We start from the raw sequence: 10103 nt of genomic DNA on the forward strand, positions 1-10103 counted from the left end.
TTACAAATGTTTACTAGTTAATTCTGCATAGTCTCTTGTGAGTAGTCAATTTCCTCAGAAAAAATTATGCTCACATCAGTTTCACTTCCAAAGAACTTCTGTTGTGTTTCTCTGAATTGGTTGAAGTTGTGATTTTCTATATCAAGGTTTGCTGTGGTACTCGTTCTCTCTCCTGGTTGAAAGGCAGACAACATACTCAAGGAGAAAATGCAGGCCAAGAGAAAGGAAGAAAACACTTTGTTAGCACGTGACGTTAGTATCTGACTAACGTTCTTACGAATAACTCTCAGTTTAGTGATAAGTTGTCTCATGAGTGCCTGCCCTGGCGTTGTGGTAAATGGTGAGCTTCTACCACAGGACCTCGCACATGACGTGTCTAATAACTTCAACTGCTTCTCTAGAGACAATAATAAACTGACAGTTACTATCAAAGATGCAACCGAAGCAAGTAGATAGGCTACTAACGCCGCCAGGAAGAACCTTGAAATAACTTCAAATGAGGACTTGATTGCAATTCCAAACAGAAATGTTCCACAAACCGATGACAATACGTGACAAATTCCCACTCTGACCACACAGCTGCTGACCCGGTGTTCAAGTGATTTTAGATTCTTTTGCTGTTTCCATTCCGCTAAGAAGAGAACTACATCTGATGTTATTTTCCCCAACAGCAGAAAGGGAATGAACAAGGTTGTTGGGTAAAGAGAAATGCCTGCACTTGAAAGAATGCCTGCAGCACACGTCAGGGGTAACACAACAGACAACAGTATCAGTAAGACTGTTGTAAAGCAGCTGAGATTGTAGGAAGTAAAGTATACAACCATTAAAGCAACAAGACCCATTATTAAAGCTGAGAGATAAAGTGGCTGTAATTCTGGTTTCAGTACGTTTTGAATAGCATTTGTTGTTGCTGATCCAGTCCGTACGGAGAGAGAAGCACAATCTAGCCGGTGTTTCACTGATGAAACTTTGCTTTCAAAAGATGTTTCAAAGTTGAAAACTTCATGATCTTCTCCATTCGTTGGCATTCTAATAAAGTAAATTAGTCGAATGGCTTCAGCATGGGTAGTAATTGGATCTGATCGTGTGTTTATCTGAAAGTTGCTAACCATCTCGTTGAAAGAAGAATGGAATGATTGACCGGTAGAAAGTACGGCCCTGGGATTTGTCCACTCACGAGCCAGTATGGTAGACAGGTTGCTCAAATGTTCAAAATTTGTACCAGCTAGCTCCAAAGGACTATTAATAACGCAATTTTGTTCGGCGAGTTTTTCAGTTGCTGTTTGTGGAGACAGATGTCTGAAGCATAACTTTTTGTAGCCGCTAATGTTTACAACAGTCTGATGTACCAGAGCGGCTTCTTTCAAACAGTCTTCACTGAGGACGTTTTGACCTTTTTTAGGGGAGATGATAATCTGCTCTTGACGAGCTTTGAGAAGTGGAAAGAATTTAGCTGCATGAAGCAGATCATTCCTGGACTGGGCATCAAATTTCGTGAAGTGGTCACTGGAGTGTTGCTCAACCCTTAGACGAAGAAAACCCAGGAAGCTTGCCGCAGTAACTGTCAGAAAAACTAACAGGAGAAATGTTGCTTTGCGAGCTAGTAAAAAGCCGAATTTCTCAAACCCTTTCTCGTAAAGAACAAGGATTCCGTTGGAGATGGTCCTTTGCCCTCTTGTAGAAGAGCCACAACCAAGGCGACGTCTTGTATTTGCCCCATGAATGAAGCAAGACCTGTTCACGAAGACACGATTAATTAGATTTGTATACGTGCATTGTTTAGAAACGTTTGTGCTAGCATCTAATCCGGGACCTAAACTGTTCATGTTAAAACCAGTAACACTGATGATGTTGATTATAAGAGAGAGATATGCAAAACAAGTACCTTGAACCTCGTGTTAAGTAATCGATTATTTTAGTTAGAAATTAAATTATTCAGTTAACCACTCCCGAGGTATGTCAATTTAATTGATGCAAGGCCTTTGCCAAATAAGACACGATTTTAAAGGTGACGTAGCACTAAAAATGACAATCATTTATTGCTATCCTTCTGCGCATGTGAAGTTTCCAGTGCTGAATATCTTATGACCCTATATAGATCCCGAGGTAATTTTCGTATATTTGAGGCTTTAATTACCGTAATTAATCTGGGGGCACAAAGTTTATCTACTTTGAACGTTTATAAAACTTGTCATGTAATCTTTTCCAAGCATCTGATTTCAAACCTTTTGTCTTTGGGACCATTCCTCATACACCCGAAAGGAAATTAAGAATAGAATGTCCTTTCCGCATCGGACGGATTCATAAACAGCCAAAACGGCGAGGACATTGTGGAGAGTGCAAACTAGTTACCAGGCGTCCTATAAGTTTGCTGGTGGCAGAAGTGACGATGGTTTTCGTTTCTGATGTCACGGCTTTCACCTGAAACTTTTCTTTCATGACGTGCTGAATACGTCGTATAGGCCCTCGAAATACAATAAACGATCGAACCAACATATACAGGTAACATAGACCACAAAGTTGGGGTCAAATTAAAACCATGACATGGAACATCTTAATACAACAAATCTCACCACATTTAACGTCATGGGCTGGGCGGATATACGTAAGTTTTCGTGGGGCTACTGGCCTATAGGGAACATGGGGAAAATACCAGAAAATACCAGCTTCCTGCTGGACTGCATTCGACTGGCTAAAATTGTACAATCATTAAAAGCTCTTGCAGACTATAATGGACTTTTTTTCGGTCTAAAACAAGGACGATTCTGACCAAAACTTTAAAAATTCATAAAAAATTCAATATCAAGCCAAAATGGCTGACATTTTCACCAAGGAGGTACCTGATCATACTTTCTTCAATATTGATCTTAAATTGCTGACTATGCATTTCTGAAGTTAATTATTGACCCTATAAAATAAAATGTTATTGTTAGACTTAATACACTGCCCCCTTTTTGTTTCCAATGAAAATGCGGTCAAATAAACTTATGTTTGGCACATGAACTCTACATAAAAGGGGCTACAACTTAATGGGGCAAAATTTGGTTACGGCTGAAATTGTTGTCATGGCAACATGACCATTTAATTTACTTTTTTGCCTGTAAATATGCTTCTATTTTATATGGTCTAATTTTGTCCCATTAAGTCGTAGTAATCTTCATGTCAAACACTTGAGCCAAGTTTGACTAACATACCTTAAATCTAAGTGACAAAAAAATAGGGGGCAGGCCCGGCAGAAGGCAAAATGGCCATTTTTCAAAAACTGCCCTTAAACATTTGTAAAAGGGAAAAAACAATGAAAATGACTTCCATTCTCTCAACTACCTAATTTGCTTTGATATTTTACCATAATACTATATCAAAAAGCAGTAAATGTCACCAGGGAATGGTTTTTTTATGTCTGTTCAATTTTTTTTTCCCTTTCTTGGTGGTCCTCTCATATGTAACACCTTGCCACCTCGCCTAGACCAGGTGCCATCAAAGCTCACTGGTACTTCAGCTATTGTGTTCTCATTGTTATCTTACTCGCTCATCTTTAGAAATGCAAGTTTTCTAGCTTCAGCTCTATTCTTGGCCAGTTTTTCTCGGATGACATCAGTGTGGGCCTCTAAGAGAGCATCCTCACGGTGTGCGACAAATGCAGACTGCAGACTTGCAGACTTGCAGACCTGCAGACCTGCAGACCTGCAGACCTGCAGACTTGCAGACCTGCAGACTTGCAGACTTGCAGACCTGCAGACCTGCAGACTTGCAGACCTGCAGACTTGCAGACTTGCAGACTTGTAGACTTGCAGACTCAACATACTGGCCTTTCCCAATTCATTTTAAAAATAATATTGTGTAACCTCCGCCATTCCATATCATGCGCTGTCCGCTTGGTACGCTTTGATACTTGGCTACTTTCACGATTGTCCTTCAGGAATAAAATTCGTACGCGCGCCAGTTTTGAGAAAACGTTGTCAAACTATATAGCAAACAGCATAATAAGGGCTAGGTTCTGACAAAAATACAATTTTAGTGATTTTTTTTTTATTTTCTAAAATATCAGGATCGGGTAAACTCTCCGACGAACTTGAATTTATCGGGTATCGAACGCCTGGCAAGAACGAATTAGCTGCACAGCGTAATTATTCAAAAGACATTAATAGGGCTTTTCCGATACTTTGATTGGTTATCGAGATATCCGAGTTCAAAGTTAGAATAGCAAAAAAAATTATGTAGACGTGCTGCTCAAGTGGTCGCCATGCCAAAGTTAGTTTAAATTTAAAAATTCCTGCGCGAGATTTTAGCTCATAAAGTTTCGTAAACGACACATGCCTCCACATGAGGGGATTATATCACTCGATCGTACTAAATGCCGCGAGCTAGTGAATTCTCGTTAAATTCCAAAGTCGCGAAAATCCGGAAGTATGCAGGTCGGCAAGTCTTCACGGTTGTCCTGAAGGACAACCTTGGAAGTAGCCAAGTAGCCTTAAAGCGTACTAAGCGGACAGCGCATGATGTGGAATGGCGGAGGTTACACACTATTATTTTTAAAATGAATTGGAAAAGGCCAGTATGTTGAGTCCATCAAGTCTGCAAGTCTGCAGGTCAGCAGGTCTGCAAGTCTGCAAGTCTGCAGGTCTGCAAGTCTGCAGTCTGCATTTGTCGCACACCGGCATCCTCATGTCTATACCATGCATATTGAAACACTGAAAGGCACATCTAACACTTCACAGAGTTTGGCTATTCCTTCGCTTCTTAAACCCATTTCAAAGGCACCATAAACAACTCTTCGATTTAAATCTTTTCCTTGGATAGTATTCGGTGAGTGAACGAAATTCGGCCCGATTTAGCCGTGCTATAGATTTTCCGAATCAGGCCCATTTTCACCCCTCGCTACACCAACAGAAAAAGAAATCAGCCGACAAATTTCAAATGAGCTTTTGTTTATTTTGACTGTCGTGTTTTAGTCTGGTTCTCAATGAATTCAACGTTTGTTTTTGTCCAAGCCGACATGGAAATCTTCAACAGATGTTATAGGCCAAAATATTGAGTCAGGTGTGCCACCAAATCGTTTGTACCAGGACTTGTGCTTCAAAACCTTTTGCTTTTCCACAGCTCATTTAATTCAGTGTTTATTAGACTTCCGAGACTTCGGTTCGGCCGCTTGACTTTAAGCTTACCTTTTTGTCGCAGTAGCCAAGCTTTACCTTCAAGAATCGAACTTGCTTCGAACTTTTTTACTCTTGGTCTCTAATTATGGAGTACTTGTAACCTTGCCTTCTCAGATAACGTTCGTTCAATTGCAGTGCGAACACTGCCATGCTGGTATAGTCTTTCCCGTCGTTTTACGGACTGTTGCGTGAAAATCCTCGAGAATTTTGTTGAGTGCCTCCGGTTCATAGTTTTCAATATTTTGGTCGTGGCCCTTTTGTGCTGTCGAAGATCTCCAAACTCTTAGCCAGTGTGTTTGTGCTTTATTGAGTTTCTTTGCATTTTCCTTTAAACTTTCAATTAAAATACTGTTACTCTCTTCAAACCTGTTCGCCATTTTGTTTCGAGACAACCGATTAACAAATTTGCGTACCTGTCAATCATTTTAATTTCACCTTTTTTGCACTAATATTCAACTTTCTGCACTCAATTTCACATTTCTGCACAACCAATAATCAGCCTTGAAAGTAATAAATTGGTCATATTGCAAACTCAAAAATTAGGCTAATAAGATCATGAATTAGGAAATCGATTTCTGTGAGACTTCTTTTTTCTACACCAAATGTCACAAATATCTAAAATCTCTTTAGGAAAAGCACAGCCCTTGAAATCTAGTTTAAAAATATGCTAAACAGAGACATCATGGTGGTGACTCTACTGGCATGTGCGTTCTTACTATCATGATATTTAAATTATGCATGTCTTTATATCTGAGCATTGTTGTCAACTCCATATAGATAAGAAATTTATTAAAATTATTAAGAAGATAATTTCAAACATAATTCCATGTTATTGCCTGTTCAACAAACTTATAAAGGCCACTTTGGTAAGGATTTCCATTTAAATAAAAACACAGCGGAGTTTGTGGGAGGCTGACCCACAAGAATGCTGGAACCTGGGAACCCGAGGTTTGGTGTTGGGTTTATGTTTAACACAACGTCAAATTATATACCAAATGGAAACGCCAGTACTTGCAACCAAAAATCTGTTTGTTTTTAAATGAATCTGACTTCTGAGATTGAGTACTACCCATAAAAACCATCCTCAATTGGGCTTTTGATGAGAAAATCAAAGTGTTGGTGGTTTGAAGCTAGGTCTATCCCTAAAGTGTTGAAAATTCACTACAGCATTGACTCTCTCTACCCAGGTGTATTGTTAGGAACTGGCAAAAAAATGCTGGGTAAACTGTAATGGACTCATTGATGAGGAATTTTCTGGTGAAATTTTGTTGGTAAAAGGTCACCTTTGAGGATATAAAAAAGCAACTACCTTGATGTTCTTGGATTTATGGTCGAACAATTAATTTCTCTTAAATAAATTGCATTCAAATGATGAGATTACAAAAACATTTCCGTTGAATGTTGTTAGACTTCTAATATTCATTTTCATAGTTATAAGAAGGTATAAGGCATACACAAGAGATTTTGATGTGTTTGTGTTCTGCATTGATTTCTGTAATCTCAAGTTTAAGAGCTAACCCATTCCCAGTCCTGGTGTCCCTGGGCAAAAACGATTTGGTTCCCACTTTGCAAGGATGACTGCAGTTTGTTTAAAGCTTCTAACATGATAAATACTAAAGTTTGGGGGTTATGTCTACTAGGATAGTGGATTAGTTTTAGACATTTTGCCCCATGCATTTAATTTCTCCTTCACTGATACACTTGAGTAACCCCCCTTCCCCATGCAGCTCCGGCTTTATTTGGAACAAAACTATAAAAATTCCTTGGGCTCATAAATTGGTTTGTCTTTGTTGTTTTCACAAGAACTCCGAGTGGCCTCTTGTAACCTTCTCACTTCTTTAAATTTTTCACCTTAAAAATAATGGTTTCAAAATAAAAGATCAAGTGGGAGTTGCTGTGGTTGAGGGGAAGTTTTCAAAGATCCATGTTTCACCTTTTTCCTTTTATGAACACATGAAAACATTATACAATTCTTATATTAAACTAAGCAAAAGGGCAGGACCTTGACTTGTAAATCATAAGTTGCATGGGACTTAGTAACTTATTTTCCAGTGTTGGTTCTGAACATTACAACGTATTGATGAAATAAGCTTAAGGGCTTGTTGCATTTACATAAAAACCGAAAAAAGGGCTTTATTGGATGCAAGGGTAGTGAATTAGAAACCTATCTACCTTGGATGAGAAAAAAAAAATAAAAAAACAGCTCCTATTAAGGTTCTAGTATTAAATAAAAACGAGCCATTAAAATGACACTGAAGCAAATGTTAGCTAATAACTGATTTGCTTTTTTCCCCAGCAATCAAACGATTTTTGCCTGCATCCCTCTTAAACAAAGCCTAAATTATAATTGCTTAGAAACTCGATGAAAAACTGCCGGTCACTTTTAGAAAATCAAACATTTACACATTTACATTTACATATATTATTATTACATATATTATTAAAGTTGCGCACATACATACAAGTTACCTTTTCCCCTCGATTGATAGAGCCACGGCAGAATTTTCTCAGTCCTTTATAGATACGGTCAATCCCCATTTACTTCGGTTGCAATATTTGCAATATGTATGCTTGTTCTCGCAATACATCGAGGCAGATGTCGCGGAAGAAAAATTCGATCGCTCTAAAAGCGAACAGTTCTGCCAAAAAAGTTTCCTTGCGCTTAAAAAAATCCTTGCCAATATTTCCGCCACCGTGATAAAAGAATACGCATGAACACATGAACAAGAAATCCTTATTTTCACCGCCATGTTTGTTTACAATGTCTTCGTTCGCACACAGGTAATCGGAACCTGGGTTCTAGGAAAAAGATTATCCAATCAGACAAAAGTCTCCTTTGTTTTTCTGCACTACATGCAGAAATTTTTGCGTGTATATTATTACTCAGTATATGTAACCATTTGAGTGCTACTGCGCAAAGTAATTGCTGGGAGTGCTTTCAATGTCTGTATAGTAGAAAAGTAGAAAAGGTACTCACCTCGTTTCACTTGGACTTTCCTTGGCCTCTAACTCGATGATGTCATCCATGTTGGATGTACTGGCTCCAGAACGAGGATTATCAAATCATTCGTCAGTCCTGTGCATAAAGCGATAAGTTAAATATAAAACATTCTGTTTCCAAATGTCACTGACATCGGCGTTGAAATTAAAAGTCAGTCGAAGATGATATGTAGGAAGTTATTAATATTGCTTGTAAATAGAACGATAGTTTAATGTAGAGTTCAATCATGAAACTTGTGTTCAAGTTTAAATCATTGAGTAAACTGTGTTCCAGTATGAAGTAAATAACATGTGTTTATTTATTCATTCATTAATTTATTCACCACAACAATAAAAATTCGCATTGTTCCACAAATTTTATCTTCATGTAAAGAACTTGATATTTTATGGGTTGGCCTATTTCCCACGTTCAATCATGCAGTAAGCGTCAAACCTGATACAGGAACGGCAGAAGGTAATTCTGGGCTGTAGAATGAATGTATTACAGCCTCAAAATGGTCACATAAAAGTAATAACTAAAGCCCGTGAAACGGGAGTAAAATGAACTTTTTGACCCCCTCCAAGTGCATTTTGGTGGTATGGTTAGATAGTAGTGGGAGAAATACGAAGAAAATCTATTTTTGAGTCCGAGATCGAGTGGAATACTCTTGGTGACATCGGCTCTCAATGGCCTTTCAATCTGAGATTTTAACTTTATTCATTTACTATTTAAAACAACTGCAAACGTTTCGGGAGAGGACGGGAAAAAAGCACGCATTTTCTTCGATTCTACTGGCAAAGAGTAACTCTAAGAAAACATTAATAGTAGTCTGGAATTTGAATGAAAACAAAAATAACGAAGAAGAAAATAATTTTAAACTCTAGACACTGCTACCGAGAACGGAAAGCGTATAAAGAAAAACAAGATGGGAACTCACCCTGTCTGATGTTTCCTGAAATAGGACCAAATAGTAAGAGTAAAAATCGTATCCGATTGGACTGCACATCTGTTTTTTTCTTCTAAACATGTTCTCACCAAGCGTTGCTCTCAACTGTGTGTAAGGCAATGTAAACTCTTCTTTTCAGTGGCTTGTTCAGTGACGTGTACCGTGGAAGTTATGAAGGAAGTTTTAGTTGGTTAGTTTGTTTGTTGCTGAAGCAATTTTATTGACAAGAGAATATAAATAATTATCACAATTAAGTAAACAAAAGGCCGAAAGAAATATTTCTTATCGATTTCTCAAACATTTTATACATTTTTGCAAATGTTACACCACAATGTTTTCAGTTTGGTGAAGTAAAAGCAATATTATTTGAAAGTTATGACAACAAAAACTCATGAGCAGGGAAATAATGCTGAGAGATATCTGTGCCCATTTCGCTGATGCACGTCCCTCGCCAGCATTGTATCAGTCTAACAATATACCCAAACTATGAAACATGCCACTTCAGAGAGAATGGCGTCAGCTAAGTCACAACTCGGCTATTTTTGATTGGTACACCATGTACGTGTCTTTCTACCCATAAACTCTGCTTTGGTTTTTTCAACATAAAAGGAGATATTTTACTTACTGAGAGGAGAAAAACATACTTCTCAGATAAAATTTAGACAAAAAACAGTTAAGGAACCTTATGCAAAAAAAGCCGGTTTTAAGGCAAGAAAAATGCAAAACAAAACAAGACGGGTCGTAAACTGAAGAGGTCAAATAAAAGGAGCGATGTACAAATAAAATTGGACACGTATTATTTCCTCACGTATGTTATATCTTTCGTTTACACTTTTATACAAGAGGAACTGACTATAGTATATCTCGTACGGATACGAGATTTTCGAGCGGTGTGATTTTAAATAACCGAATGGGGAAACCCAAGAGCCAAAAATTTGGAAAACACATGTTAAAACAACAAACCCACCCCCTTCCCTCCCCCTCCCTACCCCCAACACACAGACACACTCCATCTCCATAT

At 38.2% G+C, this 10103-nt stretch overlaps 1 protein-coding gene across 1 annotated transcript; it reads right to left on the reverse strand.

Moving 5' to 3' along the window:
- Positions 1–17: 17 nt before the first annotated feature.
- LOC146474478 (uncharacterized) lies at positions 18–9200 on the reverse strand. The gene is made up of 3 exons (XM_085117078.1): positions 9074–9200; positions 8134–8232; positions 18–1734 (listed from the first exon to the last, which is right to left on the reverse strand). The coding sequence occupies exons 2-3, from the start codon at positions 8181–8183 to the stop codon at positions 18–20; spliced, it is 1767 nt and encodes a 588-aa protein (XP_084973204.1). The 5' UTR covers positions 8184–8232; positions 9074–9200.
- Between the last annotated feature and the right edge of the window lie 903 nt (positions 9201–10103).

The sequence above is a fragment of the Pavona decussata genome, unplaced genomic scaffold, assembly GCF_977016875.1.
Source record: "Pavona decussata unplaced genomic scaffold, jaPavDecu1.1 SCAFFOLD_89, whole genome shotgun sequence".
In the NCBI taxonomy this organism is placed as follows: Eukaryota; Metazoa; Cnidaria; class Anthozoa; order Scleractinia; family Agariciidae; genus Pavona; species Pavona decussata.

Bases quoted from the DNA above. Each gene is read 5' to 3' on its own strand.
- LOC146474478 (XM_085117078.1), bottom strand. From the start codon at position 8,183: ATGGATGACATCATCGAGTTAGAGGCCAAGGAAAGTCCAAGTGAAACG. The intron at 1,735-8,133 runs GTGAGTACCTTT...CTTCGTGAACAG, and splicing joins GAAAGTCCAAGTGAAACGAG to GTCTTGCTTCATTCATGGGG.